The 20,455-nt window shown below is 45.6% G+C and overlaps 1 protein-coding gene across 3 annotated transcripts in view; it reads right to left on the reverse strand.

The window, feature by feature from the left end:
• Positions 1–20,455, reverse strand: part of LOC130538431 (glypican-5-like) — a 68,883-nt gene that overhangs the window by 15,760 nt on the left and 32,668 nt on the right. For all 3 annotated transcript variants that reach the window (XM_057056002.1, XM_057056001.1, XM_057056000.1), the window contains 2 exons: positions 19,950–20,072; positions 4,278–4,398 (listed from right to left, as the gene is read on the reverse strand). In XM_057056002.1, coding sequence (XP_056911982.1) covers positions 4,278–4,398; positions 19,950–20,072 — 244 coding nt within the window. The remainder of the gene's footprint in view (positions 1–4,277; positions 4,399–19,949; positions 20,073–20,455) is intronic.

A 20,455-nucleotide genomic window follows, 5' to 3' on the forward strand; every position in this document is an offset into this window, starting at 1 on the left:
ATGGGAATCGGGGCGGCGAGTGCCAAAAAAAGTTTTCTGTTAGCGTAACCTTTTCCGTGGTTAAAGGCGAGCCAACCCAAACCGCTCGCCGACCATCTAATCTTGCTTTGCTGATGTTTAAACAGCTTCTCAGCAACGTATTCCCACAACTGGACATGCACTAGTGCACATGAAACACTAACTTTTATTGTTTTTGTTCTTGTGTCAGTGTTTTGTAATTTGTGGAAGATTGTGACACAATGAAGAATTCTTTCGTAACTTTAGAATTAAGTCCAAAAATTATGTAATTGAGGTTTGGACAAAAACACTTTGTATTGTTTAAAAGAAGTTCCCAAATACCGAGAAAAAAAAAAGGCTTCCTTATCCGAGGAATGCAGATAAACATTGGTTCTTTGTCTCGGGAGTTAAGAGTGAAAACAAAATGTTTTCTTTCTTTTTTTTAAGTGACTCTTCTCTTCTGCGAACAAACCCAGAACAATCCGGGTTGCCCATGAAATTTGAGCTGTTTTATCAGTTTTCTACTTCAGAATAAACTGACTACTTCTTCATTGGAGTAATGCCAGGAACACTTAGCTCCAACTGCAGTTATTAGATGCTGATTCTGTAGTTTTAGTGAGAAGTCATCAGCTGTGACCTCACCTCGCACCTCTGGAGGGATCACACATCCGCCCGCCCGCTGACTCAGGTGCGATACGGAGGCCTGGCCAAACGCCGGCGTCCGTCATGCGAGTTATTGCAACGCTGCTTGAAAAGCAAACGCAGGGTCGGCTTGAGTGACATCAGCGAATCTATGAAAGCCTGTCGGAACAGCTCGCCAGGTGATGGGGAGCGTGTGTGGGGCAACAGGCGGTAAGAACTGAGAGACCTGGATACAGAACCGGCAGCGGCACAAGCTGACGTTGCCGTTCCGTTCCCAATAAAACTCCAATGACTCCAATTAGTTAATCAAATATGCATGTGATACTAAAACTGGTCCAGATACAGCTGCAATAACCTAAATGCTTGCATATTGTTAGTTGTGTAATAACTAATCTCTGCTCTGTGTCTCCATGGAAACATTCAGCTGTTTGTTCAAAACATCAGTGCGTTCATTACATACCCGTCCTAATAAATAAGTTTATAATATGGTCAGAACCTACATCTTGTTTAGGTGTGGTTGAACACTGTAAACTAGCGGTGCTGCACAGTCCATGTGACCTCTGACCTTTACACCAGGGCATGAAATCTCATGACTTCTGCTGGCGGTGTGTTTGTGAGGTCATGGCTAAACGTGATTGGTAAATCCCAATCTGCTTTTCCCCATTTAAAAATCCCCCTGAGGGAATTTTGGCTGCATTCCCTGAAATGGAAAATCTGGACCGACGTTCAGCTTGATGCTCCAATTAACCGGAAAACACACCGCCTCTGGCCACCACTTTCACTGTCATAGAGGAATAAGGAAGGATTACATATCTTGGTACAAGCCAGAACACTAAATTAGTCACATCTTGAGCTTTTAAAAAAGCCGAAAAACACTCCCGGTTTTGCCCTGATCTCTGCATCTTATTACCGCTTTTTAAAAATGTCACACTTGAAATCACAGTCTGGGTTCAGGGGGTCCAGTTACCCAGCCCGGGCAGAGGTTTGTTGCCGTGCGGTTGCCATGGCAGCGGCGAGGAGCAGCCATGTAGGGCTGCTCCATCTTCAAGTGGAAAGAATCCCCACCCTGTGACGTGCCACCGGCTCAGCCACCACAGCTTCTTCATCCCTTCCATCACACCTGCTTTAGCACGTTTCAGCTGGCATTTCTTCAGCTAGCATTCAAACGTTAGCATGTGTTAGCATTTTTAATATAAGATGTTGGTCTTTGATAAATATTTCCTACCATCCAACATTTGAATGATTTATAATGTCTGATATTTTAAAAACAGTAATTCTTGTAGCCGCATAAAGCTAACATGCAAACCTGATTTAAAGCAGTAAATCCTCAGTCAGTCTCATAAATCTCACACATGCTCTGCTGCAGCTTGTGTCTGTCTATGGTTTCTGGCTATGGGGTTTTTGTCTCCATGTTCTGTTGACTTTAAATTTTCTGGCATCCGAAAGTCTCAAGAAAACCAATATAAAACGTGAAAAGAGCACCCACCCAAAGACAGCTGGACCGATGGCCGCGAATCAAAAATCCATTTTCAAACATTTATTGTTCACAATTGTGCTATTTAGAGGAAATACGCGGGTGGAGGGCCACGACTTGGCCGGCGCACTTAATGGAGCGTTTCTTTGAAGGTCAAGATGTTTAATGCTCGTGTGTGACATCTTTTTATGCATTCGATTGTAAAAATGGAGGCATTCTTGGTAGCGAGAAGGAAACCGCTCGCCATTCCTCATTTATTCCGCTGTGCAAAAAGCGTCTACAAAAGGGCGAGTGTGAGTGAATGTGAACATTTGTCTGCTGACCGAAATACATAATTTCAAACGTTGCTCCAAGTGGAGAATGAAAAGAGGGGTCAGAGTCTACGAGGCAGCGGGGCAGTTTTCTCAATCCTCTTAGTGCCTGAAAGCTCCGGGTCTAACTATCCACCTGCAGGTGAAATTAAAAGGCTTAACTCCTCCACTAATCTCGGAAATGGAGGTTATACAAATCTGTTAATGCTCAGATTAGGGATTCTCTGAAAGAGCTCTAAAATCTTAAAATGGAACATGTCCAAGTTCATAAATAATATACTGAACTTCCTCCTGAAATACATTTTATGCGTCACAATAATCCCATAAAACATAAGAATAAACAGAAAATCATCTGGATAGCTCAAATCCTGGAAATATGTTGCTGTACATTGTCCAACAGAGGAGAGCAGTGTTGGTGCGGTGGTTACTGCAGCACCTTCGCTGCAAGGAAGTTTTCTATGTGGAGTTTGCAGGTTTTCTTCTAACCTGTGTGGGATTTCTCATGTTAATCTCGTAAAATTATGCTCAATAGTGCATAAAATTATCCTCAATAGGTTAAAATAGACGGTGAAGGACCGGTTCAGAGAGTTCTTCTGCCTGGGACCGTTGTGACCCACATTAGGACTTCTTTATAGTTCATACAAAAGGATAATTTCGGCATTAACGCTTGGTTAATGCTTAATATTTGTATATTTCTCCATCCTTCATAGCGATGCTACTGTTTACAGGCTAAATCCAATAAAGTTGCATTGCATTCGTACGATTGAGGCTGAAGTCGTTACCGGTCCTTTTAAACAGTGCGCTTTCATGTCAACCCAACATAAACATTTAGAGTCTCTTTTTCAACTACTGTTTTTCAAATGCCAGTCTCGCTTTAAACGCGCACCTGTGGCGCGTAGCTGCCGCGTTTTGTTCTATCATCGTTTGCTCTTATCTCACACAAACACAAAGCTCGTGCCGAAACCGTGCCACCTGGCCCGGATTCCACGCGGGCTTTTTCGGAGCCCGGCAAATGTCAACGGGACGCCTTGCGTGGTTACCATAGCGATAAGACACTTGACAGCTGCCGCGCGCAATGGGAAGTTGCAGATGATCCCGGCGGGTGTCGGTGGCGGACAGGTGGACGTTCGCGCCAGAAGATGAGCCCTCCGAGATGAGAGCCGAGGTGGAAAACGCGCCTTTGATGGAGGATGTAAGGAACCATCAAAGACGGTTAGGAAGGAGCAAAGGGGATGTGTATGACGGATGGAAAGATTGATTTCGCCCAGTGAAGATAGAGGAGGTTAAGGATGGCTGGTTTTTCCTGTGAGCAGAGCAGTCCGGGCCACAAAAGGAGGCAGGCAGGCAGAGGGAAAACAAATCTCGTCATTCTCGTCTCCCAAATATCGCCTCTGGGGACAGTAAAAAAAAAAATAGGCCTTTTCTTCCTGGGCCTTTGCAGCACCAAACCCCATCTACATGACAAAACAGAGGGCTTTGAAGCTCCTGATGTCACACTGGTCTGACCGTCACTCACTCCTGACCTTTCGCTTTCACCGACTCATCTTTGTTTACTTTTTATTCCTTTTGTAGCGATTCACTGAACTCGGCCGCTGCCTCCATCTAGATTCCATCTTTGATACTTTAGTGCTCTCAAAACAAGGGATTCCAAAACCCAATGAGAAAAGATGGCTTTAGAGAACTGACATTTTGCATGCCAAACTTTTCTTCCCTTTGAAATTAGTTTAAGACATGATTTCTTTTAAACAAACAATTTCTGTGGTGTCTCAGATTGGCCCCGTGCTGTGTGTGTGTGTGTGTGTGTGTGTGTGGGGGGGGGGGGGGTCTACAGCATGCACAATAGTGAATCTCACCTGGTTGAAGCGCTCCAAGGTCTCCTTGACTTCGGCCAGGGTCGGGTTGGGGATGCGAACTTTGACCTCTTGGTTTTGTCTCTGAGCTCGCAGCCCATTCCCCACCACTCTGCCGGTATAGCTGGAAAAAGCCAAACACATATTTTGGTTAAAAATAACTGAGAAGCCCAATCTACCAAAGACGGCTTAATCGAGACAAATGTGTTTCTAGAGGAATGAAACCAGCATAAATCGCCTCACAGCAGGGGGGAAGTGTCTCGGTGAGTTGTGTTGACTGCAGTAGAGCTCAACTCCAGACAGCTTTTAAAGGGGAAGGGGGGGGGGGGGGGTGCGCTGCAGTATGGATCGATATTCACAGCCTGTGATGAAAGCTACGTGTTTTGACCCATTTTGTGTGTGTTTTCGTTTTGTCTGAGGATCCTGATCTAACCGCGCTGCACTGCTCTGGGGGCCATGTGATCGAAAGGATGTGATGTCATTCTCAGATACAGCAGAGATATCCTGTTGGACAAATAAATATCCAAAAGAGCAGAGTTGAGGTTAGCTTCGTTTTTTCCCCAAGTTTCTCTTGGTGGAAATGGATTGAAGCTAAAGTGTCTTGGTCCTGACCAGTGAGAGTTAAATGAATACAGCTCTCCTAGTCCCACTGAAATATCATCACATTGTCAACACTGTACAACACTATAGATCGCTAACTTTAGCTAAACCCCATTAGCGCCTCATTTGCCAAAGATATAACACATAGCAGCACGTTCCGCAGGGAGCATTACACACCCCATTATGTAAATATTACACCATCGGCATTGAATTAAAGACATCAAGCGGCAGAAAATCACTTAAAGCGGCTTTTTATGTTTGCAACTGGAAATATTTTGAATAAAAATGTGACTCATGAAAGTCAAACCAGGGAAAGTGGCAAAGCTGGACCCACTAATCCCTGGCACGGTTCATGAGCCGGCTGCTTGAGCAGTTTAATGAGCATCAGGGAGGCCACCGAGATGTTTTAGACAGTGCACAATAAATACAAAGGTTATTTTAGCCTTATAATTAAAGCTCTATTTTAACCAGAGGAACATACAAAGCATATTCTCCTTCAAAGTTTTCAGGTTTATCCCACAGTTTTCCCCCACGCTGCAGTGTGGTTGGCACATCCAGGCGCTTCTCAGATTTCTGACTTCACCAAATCACTTTCACAGCAGATCTTTTATGTTAATCGCTTAGATGGATAATTTAAGAGCGCTGGCGAACAGCTGCGTGTTGACATAAGTGGCCGATGGTTCCACTGACAATGCAAGACTGATTAAATGATTGCGGCTCCCCCGCGTGCATTTGTTTATAGGTTCCAATGCACAACACAAAAGCGCTGAATGTTAAGAATATGCGGGACGTCTCCACGAGTCAGCACTTTGCAGATTGGACCCATAAAAATGCTAAATGCTGCTACATGTTGTTATGTCATCTGCTTTATTTCCTCCACCCGGATGTCCCTTGCTTCACCTTAAACAGGCATGATTTGCTTTTGCAATACGTGAAATGTCAGTCACACTGGGGCTTCTTTTGTCAACAAACAGGTACTTCATTTCTTTTAGGCTTTTAAACACACATGACACAAATAAGAAATAAAAGAGCTGTGTGAGGATAGGGATCGCATGGATGTGTCCAAGAATAGTGATGCTCTGTGTTAGATGGTGTGTTAAAGCAGGGCACCCTGAGGGCTGAGGGCAGCTGTGGCTCAGGCAACGGGGTGCTCATTGGATCAATTCCCGGCCCCTTCAGTCTACATGTGTTAAGTGTTATTGAGCAAGCACCCCAGTCCAGCATCCACGAGCTGGATCTTTGGTCTATGAACGCGCTTGCTAATTTCTAATGAGCATGTGGGTGAGACTGGTGCAAACCAGTGGGTGAGTGGGTCAATGTTAAGCACTTTAAAAGGTCAAAGATGACTCACTCACCACATTAATACAGGTCACATTCCTTAATTGAAGCTTACATTTTATACAAGGATGCCAGTTTTTATTCTTTTACAAAGGAAAAGTCTGTACACTGTATGGTGAGGATTGAGAAAGACCATTTGGCCCCAGTGACATTTCTCTTCTTCGGTTAAATGGCGGCTAACTGTGGAAAAAACTTCCACCTGAACATAAAAAAAGAATTGACTCCAAACATACAGAGTCTGACTCGTGACTTTCTGACTCGTCTTTGGAGCTGACTAATTCCCGTGTGAATGCCCGATTGATGCGCGCTCCTAAAGGCAGCTTTGTCTCTCTTCTCCTTCCTCCTGCCGGCAGAACAGGCCAGCACTGACCTCAGCTCCCCTACGCTGACCGCAGCGTGAACCGTCTTGATCTCCCGAATGCCTGGAAGAGCCCTCGCAGGCTGAGAGGCATGGAACAGGGAATAAAAATATTTCGTATATTGAGTCGTAATAATGGGAAAAAAAGGTCTATGGAGGGAACTAAGAGGCACACCGGTTTTGTAAACAAAACTAAGCTATAGCAAGGAAGGAAATATTTCAAGGTTGGTAAACAGTTGGGGTACGTTGAACCAGGAGAACCTCTTGGTTGGGAGTGAGGGGGCGTTTAACTGATACCTTTGACTGATTACCAAGGTCTGCTGACAGGAGTTTTCTGTATAAACTTAAGGTTAAATCATATATATATATATATATATATATTATTTATTTATATTCATTATTTAAACACAGGAGCCACAGGAAACAAGATAACAGGCCCTCTAACAATTTAGTTTAAAGTGGTTGTTTGCACCTTGCGTGTCCTCAGAGCTCTTTGCAGCAGTCTGGCAAAATCTAAGTAATGGTAATTTACTTGCATTTCAACCATCCATGTTACAGCTGCGGCCTCCAGTGGGGGGGGGTCCGGTGGAGCGTGAGGGATTTAAGGGCCTTGCTACTGTTGTCAAGGCCACATGATGAAAAAGCCGATGTTTTTTTGTTTAAATACAATTCTACGCGGCTCTGAGATAAGAAAAAGTGTCTCCTTTCATGCATGCATTTTGAAAGAGCTCAAGGTTCTGTTCCCACATGCAGATATACACTGAGGGGTGTGGTTGCGAGGTGAGCAAATATACCAGTAAGGTTCCTTCCACCATCCCTCTGCACAAATCCTTTCAGATTTTCCTCTGTTTTTCTGTTAAATGATATTTTCCTCTGGAGTCTTTAAATGAATAAGTAAATAATTGCAGAGCAAAAAAAGAGGCAGAGCCATTAGAGTATGACGCATGTGCCGGAATGTGTGAGAACTGCTTAATTATGTCACGTTAAGACCCACACATCAGGTGTGCTCAGGTGTTTCAACTCAAACTTTCTCACAGGGTTGCGTTCAAGACCTGACTTGAAGTTTCCAGCGACCTGACAGGTGATGAAAAGTCAGAATGTTTGTGTGCGTGTCTGTCAGCAGAGTGCCATTACAATGAAGCAGTAATGATGCATTACAGAGCTTAAATGTGTCAGTAAAAAAAAACCAACAATGGTGTATTTTATTTTACCATCTTAAGAATATAAATGCAACGACAAAACCAACCTTGAACCCTAAGGCAACACTGAATGAGTCACATGTTGGAATAAACGACTTTAAAACTTAAGCATGTTTTCATATTTAGCTCTCATAATATACAAATTGAATAGGATCCAAACTGTGGATGAGGAAAAGACCCAGTGGGCACTGATGATGTCATATGACATAGGCCTGTGTCCTTTTCATTTGTGACATTTGGGGTTATTTCAGCTGAAGGGAGAAGGAACCAGATCACGGGTGGTACGGCTGTCAAGATAAACGGCAAATTGCTGGTCTCCACACACACTCCCAGCTGTTCCGCGCTACAAGACTAAACACGTATCGAGTTCTATGATTCATTGCAATATGTTGTGCAAGCTGGAGCCTTGCAGTGTCATTTTGAGCCTCAGTGACACTTTTTTCTCTCTTCTATATGCAAGCAGAGGTCTCTTTGCTTCGCCGTGCATGCATGCATTTCAGTTTTCCAGGGTTATCCTCTGCATGGCACTGGCCAGTCGTATTTGCATATAAATTGGCATAAGTGAGGCAAAAAAAAACAGGGTCCGCAGGGGCTTAAGCACACATTTGTAGTTTAGACCAGCATCTAGATGTAATCAACACCTGGCCAACTTTGATCAGATATATCCAGTAATACTAAGGGCTGTTAAGGGAAATGGCCAAAAATGGCAAGGTTCCATTGTGTTTGTGCCTTTTTGTTTACACCCAAACTGTGTCTGGGGGGCCCACAAACCTTTGAAACTGGGCTCCAAAGTGAAAAGCTTTGAAAAAATGTTATTATTTTTGTCTCCCTGTAAACAGGGAGTGCTGTTTTAAGTGAAAAAGGTAGCTAGGAACAACAGCACTAACAGCTATGCCGACTACCAAGTAACTTTCAAGGGCTGTGTTCATGAAACATCGCCAACTACTGGCCTGGCATGCACACTGCAGTGTTTTCAGTCGTTATCGTGGATCTGTGTGAACACAGGACTCTTTTGAATGCAAAGGGGACAACTTTTCCATTTCTGGCGGCGGCGCCGTCCTGTAAACGTGGCCTGAACCAACATGAATTCCAAAGGATCCAACTATGACTGAAGATAAACTGGAAGCCGAGACTTCTCAGAACAGACACGATAGGCTGGGCCAGCTTGGAAAAACAACCAGAACTGACATCACTCCCATCAAGCAGAGGTTCTCAACTGTGCAGACAACTGGCCCGTCCCTGCCTCGCCCCGGTGCGGTGCGAGTGAACCCGGGGGGAGCAGGAGCAGCGGGCCAGCGGGAGGGACGGCAGCAGATTTCCACTTAACTGAGATTGGAGTCACAAAAAAATGAACTTTGTGGGAAATTCTGGCAGATTAATAGCACATTTATGCAAACACCTTCATCAAACCACTGAATTTCAATACAGGAGATCCAGCAGCATCATATATTATATATTCCCTGGGAGATTCTGGTACTTTACACACTTTTCTTACCACAAAGCCTTCTTTTGTGAGTTTCTAGTATGTGACTCAGTGACTACATGCATACATGCATGGCAACACTGAGAACATAATGTTCTAAAAAAAATTGCATTAAAAACCTCTCTTCCTGGAACCGGTGGAGCGGGGCCAGCGGCGACAGCGAGGGAGGGGCCCGAGCAGATGCTTTCCTAGCCAGCTAGCTTTACGAGCACTGCTTAGACATGTTGAAATCCAGGGAGCAGCAAGGTTTGTTCTCAGAAAGGCCAGGCTGTTCTCACACACTCGCTGTGAGCTCAGCAGCCATCCATCCATCCTGGCGGCGCGCGGGACACAAACAGACGCGCGGTCAAGACTCCCTCTGCAAACATTTAATCAGCGTGACATAAGTCTGCAGTGCGCTGTCCCCTCTACACATGAACATGTGCAGACCACTATTTTACAACATCGTGACCCATGATGCAGCATGAACACCAAACCAGATAAGTGTGTGGGGGGTGGGGGGGTGGGGGGTGAACCCTGCACTAACGCTAAGTAAGTAATGGAATACGAATGATGTGGGGTCATCTAAAGGACAGGCATGCTCCGGCAGGTCACTCCGTACTTCCACTCATTTTTCTTCTTCCTCTTGATTTGGCTCCTCACTTCCGCAAACTCCCTCAAATCCCGTCCTCTGTCTCTTTGATCCTCCATAAGTAACCACATTAACCACACGAGCGCCACGGCGCACCGCGATCACTTGGTGCTGCCTTGCGCATCCACTTTGGTTTTGATTGAATTCTGACTTTCACCCTCCGCTCCGTTCTCCCACCCCCACACACACTCTCTATCTGTCTCCTTCGCTCCTGACCTCGCCTCCTCCTCCTCGCCTCAGCTCGGGGATTTCGGGGTGAAACATTTATTCTGGGCTTGTCCCGAGAAGACTGTCTGCTCGTGCATAATTCAATAAGAATCCGAATTTGTTTTCAAGTTCCGAACTTAAAAAACGCCCACCGATCTTCTGAAGCGCTGCTGCGTGTTTTTTTAAAAAAATTTAAAAACGGTCCGGACCCTCTGGGATGCTCCTTTTGCAGCCGGGCAAAGTTCTGCATCGAGTGATGACTCAGACATGTAGGCAGGGTAAGGATCTGTCAGAAATATAAAGATAGGAGCACAGGCGTGGCAGTCAACTTGGCAACTGTGCGCAAGATCAAAAACGTTCTTAACCCAGAACTTCCATTTCACTTGTTATGAGGTTCGACTTTAAAGCCGCTCTAATGAGCCCGTGCTGACGAGCTGAACCTGTGAAATGCCACAGCGGAAGCGGGTTTTCCTGTAGGATCATTCAGTTTAGGCAGCTTAGATACTGAAGACAGGAAATATTGTCTTATCAAAGTTAGCCAGGAGTGGGTGGCGCGACCTATGACCCCTGCACGACTGGTACAACATCTCAGGTGGTGTTTGAAAACAGCAGGACATATAGGAGCTATTAGAGCATAAAAGTATCCTGCATGGGGAGAGAGAAAAAATACACAAAGGATTGCTTCAAATAGTGCCAACAAATGACCTCTTCCGTCATCTTTAAACGTAGATGGAGGTCCCGGCCCCAGAAAGTGGGAGCTGCTGAGCAATTACAGTAGGTGCAGGAGACACATTGGCTATTAATAATTGGGGCGAGTGGATGGGTGGGTGGGGGGAAGGGAGGGTTGCCTCTCCCAGCTCGCGTTACTCTAAACTTATGTCACTTCAGCCAAGAAGAAACCCCGAGCCCGTCCGCGTTAATGAATCCTCGCGGTTTCTCCATGTCCTGAGGCGCGACACCTGCACCGCGCCGGCTAAACGCTGCCTTTGTGGTGCCGCGCCGCAGTGAAATATGGCTGTTTATGGCTGTGTGGTTTGGTTAGAATTACACACAGCCATGCTGGTCTCAACTGCTTTTGCTGACTTTCTAAGTAGTCCCAGGGTGGTTTTACCAAGGGCCGGCTGGTTTATTGAGTGCTCGCACTGTAACGGCTATACTGTTGAAGGTCCAATGGCTCAAATTACTCACAGCTATTACGTACTGAAAGCCTGTCCTCAGCAGCCAATAAAAAAGTGCGACTGCGCTGAATAGCTCCATTCATTTGGCATGTTTCTTTGTCCTTATCTAATGCCACCAAATACTGTACTGCACTGTAAATTCAGGTTTTCAATTAGACCATCAGATCCAGCACATTTCTTTCAAATAATGTTCCTGAGAGGAATTTAAATTGTGTGCATCTGCATAGAGTCAGCAAAGTTTTTTTCCCCCTAATTTATCTTTTACACTGTTGAGGGCTCCATATTGCAAAGCAAAGCAGCCAGCCAGGAGGTGTGTTTGCTTTGGGTTCTGGGCTGTTGATTGGATGTGTCTCATCAGATTGTTGCCCAGATGGAGATGAAAGTTGACCCCAGGACCCACCGAAGCACAGGGCCACAGTCTCCTGGATAACTGGCATCCCTAATGATGGCAAAATTTCAGAAGTTTCTCCTTCGAGAAGATTAAAAGTGCATTTTTTCAAAAACTCTTGCTGACTTACAGATTATTACTGGGATAATGGACCTTTTTCTGAAAACAAGGCCATGTCTCCTGTGCCCTGTTTGGTGCGTTCACAGACCATTAAAGCTCTGTGCACTCTTAATGCTGCTCCACTGTAATACAAGGTAATTGAGATGTATTAATTATATATGAATTACCTATGTTCTGAAACTGCTGAAAGCCTCTCGAAATCTCTCTGTACTTCATACCTGCTGCCTTGTAAGTCAGAAAACATTCCCACACTGCACCCTCGTGGCCAATATGAGGTATTGAATGTTTATGGCGCTCTTCAAAATTGACAGCTTAGATGTTTCATCAGGTTGGCTGAAGGAGATCATAGATCTTTAAATGGGGAAAGGCAAATCGCCTACATATGTAACTCTATTCAAGGCCGCTGATAACGTAAATTCTCTATTTGCAGAAGTGACCAATGCGTTCAGCCTTCAGAGTGGCAGTGACAGGGATCGCTGTGTCCCTTTCCTGCCTCTTGCTGTATAAGAAAGCAATGTGAAAAAGTCCAAATGGGGACTTCAGCATTTGAGTCTGGCCGTATCTGTAATTATCCTGTGGTTTACTTTGAGGTCATTTCCAAGCCTGACCGCCCCGGCTGTGTCTGTCACTGGGTGTAACTCTTCACCTCCCCGTGTCTCTTGTGTCTCGGCACAAAATACTGCAGGATGAGTCAACTTCTGTGAATCACTGGAAAACCCGAAACCACCGTGCCAGTCAAGGACATCGCATGCAGACAAACATCAACTGTGCATGCGTGCTCAGTCCCACCTAGTACTCTTTATACTGAGTAGATTTTATTATTAGGTTTTTAATTTTTTTTTACAAACTATGAGAAAGAATTATAATGTGCTGGTCAAGTTAAATCATTAGGTGTAACTATTACTACAATAGTTTAATACAATTGTTTAATAGTCACAGGATACATAACTAGTCCAAACCCACCCATTTATTCCTTATAATTCAATCCTTCATTAGTCCCACTGCAATGAGTACATCCGTTCAAATAAATCACTGGCAACAATTCACCAGTAGGTGGCAGCCTTATCCAGTTCAACGCTAACACATTTAAGTCGCTTTAATAGATTAAGATACAGCGTGGACTTTTAACTTGGAACCCTAACCCTAACCCTAACCCTAAGGAAGGAAGGAAGGAAGGAAGGAAGGAAGGAAGGAAGGAAGGAAGGAAGGAAGGAAGGATTTTGACATAGAACCTGTCACCTTTTCATGCTATACTAACATATTGTGGAGGGTATGGGCTAACTTGGGTTAGAGGACTAAAGCTGGTGTGTGTGTGTTTGTGTGTGTTGTGTGTGTTGGGGGGGGGGGGGGGGGGGGGGTGGATCAGCTCAGGCAGACAAGGACAGGCAGAAGCAGGGAAAACTATTCCCTGGTGCACAGACGGGTTGAGTGGCTCATGATCCTCTGGTGTGGTGTGACCACCTGTTTGTCTGTCTGTCTGTCTGATCTGGCCCAGAATGGTATGAAGAGACACTTTACAGTTGGAAGCATAAATCCAGCAGAGGGTTCAAATGTATATAAGAAGTGAACATATACTGTTGTTGTTCGGGCTGTGATAATGTAAATGCTTAATTTTAGAATTCAAGGAGGCCTGTTTCAATGCAAATAATCCAGTTTCAGCTGAGACAAACTGTACATTTTACTGGAGGTCACATACTCAGACGTGCAGTGGAGGAGGCTGGTGCTGGGTGTTGAGTGATGGGGTCAGGGATCACACTCAAAGGGCAGGTGGGAGCACAGCGAACGCATCTTCTGCCTTCCACAGAAGCACATGCTGAACTATGAGAAAATAGGGCCAACCCACGCACAAATCGGGGGCCGAGAACGAGAGAGAGCGATGCCTCCATGCAAAACTGTGTTTCACTGCTACGATGTACAAACTTCTGCTAAAGTCGATCATCAAACTGTACTGGAGGCAGAGGGAGTAAACACTGCATTAACAACTGTTCAAATTGATAATTCCCCTAACTGGTGCAGTTTTGATTGGGTAGTAAGGAACTGCTTGAAGCTACAGGGAATGATCATCATGTCGGTTTCTGTATGGTCAGAAACAGGAACCAGAAATAACTTAGATTTGGAAATGTTAGTAAAGGTTCAGCGAAAAACATCCCGACAGTTTCAATCGAGAATGCGCACATTCCTGTGTCCAATTCTAATCAATTATATAATGCGACACGCAGTCCAACTGCATTGAACGGCCAACGCTGCATTGAACGACAAACATGTGCTTTAATTTAAAAGGAACTTTTCTTTCCTTCACTTTCTTTTTTGCAATATATTATTTTTATGAGACTGAACAGATAGCTCACCGTGGCGCAGTAAAATAGGGGTGATTCTGATCTCAAATGAATCATGTCTACACCCCGAGAGTCTGGCCAAATATATATGGACTGGATCCAGTTCACATCTGATCCTTCTGTGTATCATCACTCTGTCACAACGCCGCCGCCTTCAGCTGTGAGGCACCCGTGCTGTGCTAGACAATTTTTTTTCACGGCCACTATTTGTAACTTCATACGTAATATTTCACATGAGCTTAAATATTTACTTGCTTGAGTTCTGGCTTGACGATGGCCGCGGCTCAGCGGCGATACTTTAACAAAAAGGGACAGGAAATTATTTTTAAAGTCAACATTAGTCCTTAAATGCATATTCAGATGTCCTGTCGTGCAGCTTGATCATGCACTGCGTGCATTAATTGATTAGCTGGTAAGGAATGTGTCTGTGTGTGTTCAGCAGCAGGGGGATCAGTAATGGGATGTGCGACGGTGGAGCGGGGAGAGGGGGGGGGCTTTCCCTTCATTCCGTTGCTCTTCCGTGTAGGGGCTGCATTCCCGGCACCACTCGGGGGGTGGGGGGCTCCAGCGAGCAGATCACGACACCAAACCCACCCGGAATTCTAGGAACGTTTTCCCTGTGGTTTCAGGTTACCGCGCGTGCACACACACAGCGCACATCACAGGCCTGTATGCACAACAGCGTCCACAGTAGCCTACTGTACTTTTGTTGTTTGGACAGAGTCCGTTTTGTTAGCTTTGCCTCTCTCCTCCCATGCTGGACCCTTTAAAAGCGCACATTCTTGACCATCGGGTCAGGACAGCAACTTAAATCCGCACTCAAAATACACGACTCGGGCGGGGGGGGCGCCCGCTGCGGGAATACAGTCGAACAGCTTCAGTTCCAGAGAGCCACGATCGTGCGCACGTCGTCTGCAGCACACAAATAGCGCGGTGGCCCGTGAGGCCGTAACAGCGTGCCCACACCGCCGCGGTCCACGGCTGCGTGTTTGGATCAAAGCGGAGGTTTAGAGGTGGATTTTCTCTGGCTTTGATGAACGTTGAAACGTACCCGACCGACTGAGAGGGTCTCTCTGTGTAACCGATACGGCCGGGACACCAAAACCTCGCACAAAGTCTTTTTATTTGCTTTTTAACAATTCCACTCACGCTGCACCTCTTACGTGACGGGAAAACATGTCGTGTCAATTAAATTTTCATTAAAAATAATAAAGTTTCAGGGCCCGTGGACTTTTCCAACCAGGTTCTACAAAGTACTGTGGACAATGCTGGCATTCATAGATATAGAATGGTGGGGGGAAAATGAGGAAAGTTACTGTCAAACTCCAGCCTTAGACCTGGAAAAGACCTCAGAGTAGCAAACTGTTAACACTGAAAGCAGCTCCTAAAAGGAGAGCTTAAAACCTCACCAGATTTGCTATCATGAAAAGCGCTTCTGTAAACACATCTGTCAGGAGCTATGATCAAATTCTTCCAGGCTACGGCCTCCAGGGGGGCAGCCGGGCAGGGTTTCCCCCTCACTTCACTTTCATTCAGCCATTGGATGTTGCTTAACCCAAAATAAATATATGAAAGGAATTCAAAAAGAAAATGCACAACTTAAAGCAGCAATACATCCTTTTCGCTGATGATGTATTGCTGTAATTTCTAAACTCAAATTTCTGTTTTTAAGACAATCTAACAGGCAATGTCTTTGTATCAAATGTGATTATTGTATTGACACAATATGGAATTAACAAATAAAACATTTCTGAGAAATCATTTTATTGAAACCATAGTTGGGAATCTAAAAATTTCTAACCCCAACTAACCACGATTGTTCAAAAAGTAGGTCTGTTTGACTCAATGCTTTAACTAGCCTCGAGTGTGCGTGGCTCATCCCGGACTGCTTTGGACATTTTAGAACATGTAATGTTTATGTGACCAACTGCTGGTATAATCTAAAAGGAGGTAATTTGGGTTTTGCTATTTTTTTTCCCTCTTTAGGCTCAGGAGTTAAACACTGGGAGAGGATAACCTAGTCGTCCCCGACATGCACGCAGGGCACTTTTGACTGACACTCACCCATTCAAACAGACTCATAGATGCAATTAACACGCAAAAAGGGAGAAAACTGTGTTCAGAAGCTACCGTATCCTGCTGCCACTGACCTACATTCTGCAGCTTTTTTCCTTCATTCATCAGGTCATCCCTCTTTCTATTCAGCGTTTCCAGAACCACACTTCCTCTGGCCTTCTCTATCCCTCTTTTTCTCATCCACATCCCAATCTACAAATTTGATGCCTTGCCAGTGGGCAAGCGAGGAGGTACATAGCTGGTTAGCGGGTACATTAAAGCTCACTTAGCTCACTTAGCCAGTCGAGCTGTTCCACTGAAACCTGCCAGATTATTGCGGTACTTTCTATTAACTCACCCTTCCAGCTCTACCTTCAACAAAGCCATTGCTCTTGCACTTTAAGGAAATTTTATAAATGCGCTGTCTACACACTAGGAAATATAAACACGAAGGAACGTTTTCCATGTTCAAGTTTCAAAGCGGCCAGCACGGAGAGCTAAACAAAACTGAGCATTTGATTAGCTCTTTCATGACACAGATTTCAAAATTGGCTCACAGTCCCAAGAGAAAGAGGCCGAGGTGGAAGCTGGCTCACTTTGGTCCAGGTCTCAGCAGCGTGTCAATTCACAATGAGCTATTTAAGCGGCTTCATGCTTCCCTCGCCTACTTCGCTTCCATCTTAGCCCTGTCTCTATCTGCTGTCTGAACTCTGGGGGCCGTGTTGAATAACGGAGCTTGAACCTGTAGACCGTCAGGGTGTAGGTCAATATTTCTTACATATCTGAATGCAATGCATGAGAAAAAACCTTAACGTGGCTTGAACATTACCCATTCCTCACGCACGGTTCTGTCAGGTTCCCCGTGACTCAAGAGAAGGAGAGCGTGGAGAAATAAATCTGAGAAGTTGGGGTTGGAGGAACAGAAAGAGAGTGCGTGGGGTTGCCCGATGCGGCGTTCTCTTTCTCTCTCTCTTCTTGCTGCAATAACACAATGGATTCCAGATGTCAAGATGATAAACAAACGGATGGTCATAACCATTTAAAAATGCGAAGCATTCAGAAGCGATCTCATCGGCGTCTCAAATGTGGCCTGTTAGCCCGAGCAAATTCGAAATATCGAAATCAGTTAGAACCTGGGTGAGTCAAACAACACACACGAATACGCACCCCCCAGCGCCAACGCCCCTGTGTTTTCTCTCTGTTCTTTGCCGTCAATCAGCGGAATATAAAGGCTGGCCTCAAAAACCGCATATATAAACGATGACCTGATGATCCTTTCAAATGCTGTCGAGGTGGTCTATGTTTAAACCATTCACATAAATAAAGATGGCCAACATGTTCTCTGTTTCCTGCCAAATTATAAAAATAAAACCAAAACATCCTGGATTCATGCACTGTCATTTTGCAACGCTGAGGTTCAACGCTGAGCCGCAGCTTGTGCAGCAGCCGTTACGCAGCGGAGCTTGAGCTCCCACCCGGCTCACTCCAACAGTCAGTTGTTATTCATGAGATTTCGCCACATAACCTGCAGCTGTGATGGGTAAACAGACTGTTTTCTTCCTTCAGAGGCTGTAATTAACTTTAAATGGTGGTCTCCTCTCATACTGGTGTTGTGCGGCCGGCTTTTTTTTCAGCGAAGGAGCCAACTGAGGCCATAACCTGCGTTGTTGTTTCAAAACATGCAACCTGCACACGCCCGCAGAAGAAAGGAAATAAAAGTGGAGGGATCTTAAATAACTTGAATGAACGCGATTCGTTGTTTCGGTGTTGACACTGCGCGGTCACGGGCCTGCCCTCTAAATAACGACCGTGGTCATTTCCCTGATCTTATCTTTCCGGAAAAGATGGTGCAAAGTATTTACAGCCGAAGCTGCGAATGTTCGGGGGGGTGCTCGAATGCATGCCAGCACGGACATTTGCTTGTAAGTACATCTGCTGTCCTTCCCTTGCCCCTCTGTCGTCAGATGCTGAATAAAGAGGGCGGGTGGGTGGGTGGTGGGGGGGGTGTTCAGCCTGCAATGTCTTTGAACTGTTACAGTGCACAAGTGTGTGTTTGGGTGTGTGCCGGTTTGTTCTTACATCTCCGTGTGTGTCTCCCTGCCCAGGCACTGGACAACTGCCCGCATGAACAGCCTCTCCAGCTGTCAGACAACATATGGATCTCACGAGGGTTAATATTGTGTTTACGGGGTTGACGGGGGGAGGGTTCACGTGCTATGAGCCCACCAAACAGGAAGTCCCGCGGACCCGCGCCAGCACCATGTCTTCCTCACTTCTCCAGTGCACCTTCATGAACTACCGGGCCCTCTTCCGCCTCTGCTGCTGTTCTCAGACAACTTTCCCAGGCGCGGTCATCCCAGTGGCAGAAGTAGCGGCAGAGACGTCCGATTCTTTCCCATGCTGCCTCATAGGAGGGTCTTTGTTTCCATCCGGGCTTTGGGGTTCCACACAGCAGGGCCGTGCCCAGCTCCTCTGACTCCACAATGGGGCTTTATGCCGCCAAGGTTCCCCTCCCCCACGTGACTCCATCGCGCTTTGCTCCTCTGAGGCACAGGGACTCACAGGGGGCACCGAGGCACCGAAATGCCAACCCATTTCATGTCCTGCGCTCTCTCTGTCTCCAAGATACAATGAGAGAGCTTCAATGACCCACATGCTGAAGTGAGCCGTGTGAATGGTGCCACATTTTACATTTGTTCCTCCCTCTCTCTCTCGTTTTTAACCCTATAATACTTGAGACCAGCAGACCTCCTACAAGACTGTGTTGTTGCAATTCAAATTGTTGTTGAAAAACCAACACATAAAAGAAGCAGCTCAGGGGTTTCTTGTATCTTCAGGGCTGAATTGTTGCCTCAATGTGTCAGTGAGCTCATATGTTCTTGATAACAGACGGAGCGTGCACACATGCTCATACACACACACACACTGGCTGCCTACTATAGCTTGTGTGCTGACACTCTATCACGGGCCCTCATGAATGGGTGGTCTGCTCAACATCTCACAGCCACTGGCAGACCTCACAGTTGGGAAGGCTTGATGAGTTCAGCGGGCCAAGATATGAGGAAGAGAAGAAATCCAAGCTAAAGCCATGATTAATGCCGAAATTTAAATCTAGTGGCCCGATTTTCAAATCGACCATTTTTTCTCAGGAATTTTTTTTCAAGCAAGAAAAGAAATGTTTTGTTTGAATCTAACAAACGGAGCTGGTAAAGGCCTCTCCACACCTCCGTCTTCCCCTGTCAAGGCTGGTGCCAAAAAAGAAAGACGCCACTGTGACGTGATCTGGTTTAGAGCCACCACACGGGAACAGCATAACCTTGTCGTAACTGCAGGCCGACTTTGGAGAATGTCTAAGGAACGGATCCAGGAAGGGAATCAGTTACAGGCGTAGACTTAAGCGCTATTCTGCATCGCTCCTCTGTTCTTCTCAGGCAGTCCGACAGACAGATTTAATACTCTAAGAGATTCACCTAAAACCATGAGAAGGAAATCTGTTCCAGATACCCATAAATCAGCAGGGGGGGGGAAATGACACAAATGTATGAAAGAAACAAAACTGAGGAAAAACAGATGACACAAATGCTTTATAAACCTGTTAACTGCTCCTAACTTTGGAACAGTGGTGGGTAAACAACTATTTCATCTGTCAAGACCCATTTAATGGCGATCGTTGCGTTGATCGGAGCTATAGTGTCCTGCTACAACGCTACAGCTCCAAGGTTCTGACCGACACGGAAGGTTTCTTTTACAAAACTCAGACGAATACTTGATCGCAGGTTTACCTCTCCACCACGTCATCTCCGCTCCAGCACGTTGAGTCCTCCACCACATTCTCTCCTTCGCAGAGCATCTCCGGCAGGGCGACGAAGAATGACTTGTAGCGCTGCAGGTACATCAGGAACTCCCTGAGACAAAAGAGACGCGGCCGGGGGTCGCCTCTTAATACGAGCCATGCACTTTTCTAAATATTCACTGACACACTGGATTTACACTTTTTTTTCTTCGTTTTTAGCAGGGCCACGTTTGTGCTAGAACGGACGATAAATCACATTAGCGTTTCTTTTGAAGACTTGCAAATATAATACACATGATGACGCTGATGGAAATTAGTCAATGTGGCAGGTTTGCAGAGTCAGCACATTCTTCTCGGTCGTGCCATGTTTGGAAGCGCTCGCTGGACACGTGTCATTGATCAAGAGGCTTTATCTTGTGCGAAAACACAGGTACTTCCTGATAAGAAGCACGTGGTTACCACACACGAGCCCGAGTTAAGGCACGTCATGAGAGG

This window comes from Takifugu flavidus, chromosome 15 (assembly GCF_003711565.1).
Source record: "Takifugu flavidus isolate HTHZ2018 chromosome 15, ASM371156v2, whole genome shotgun sequence".
Lineage (NCBI taxonomy): Eukaryota > Metazoa > Chordata > Actinopteri > Tetraodontiformes > Tetraodontidae > Takifugu > Takifugu flavidus.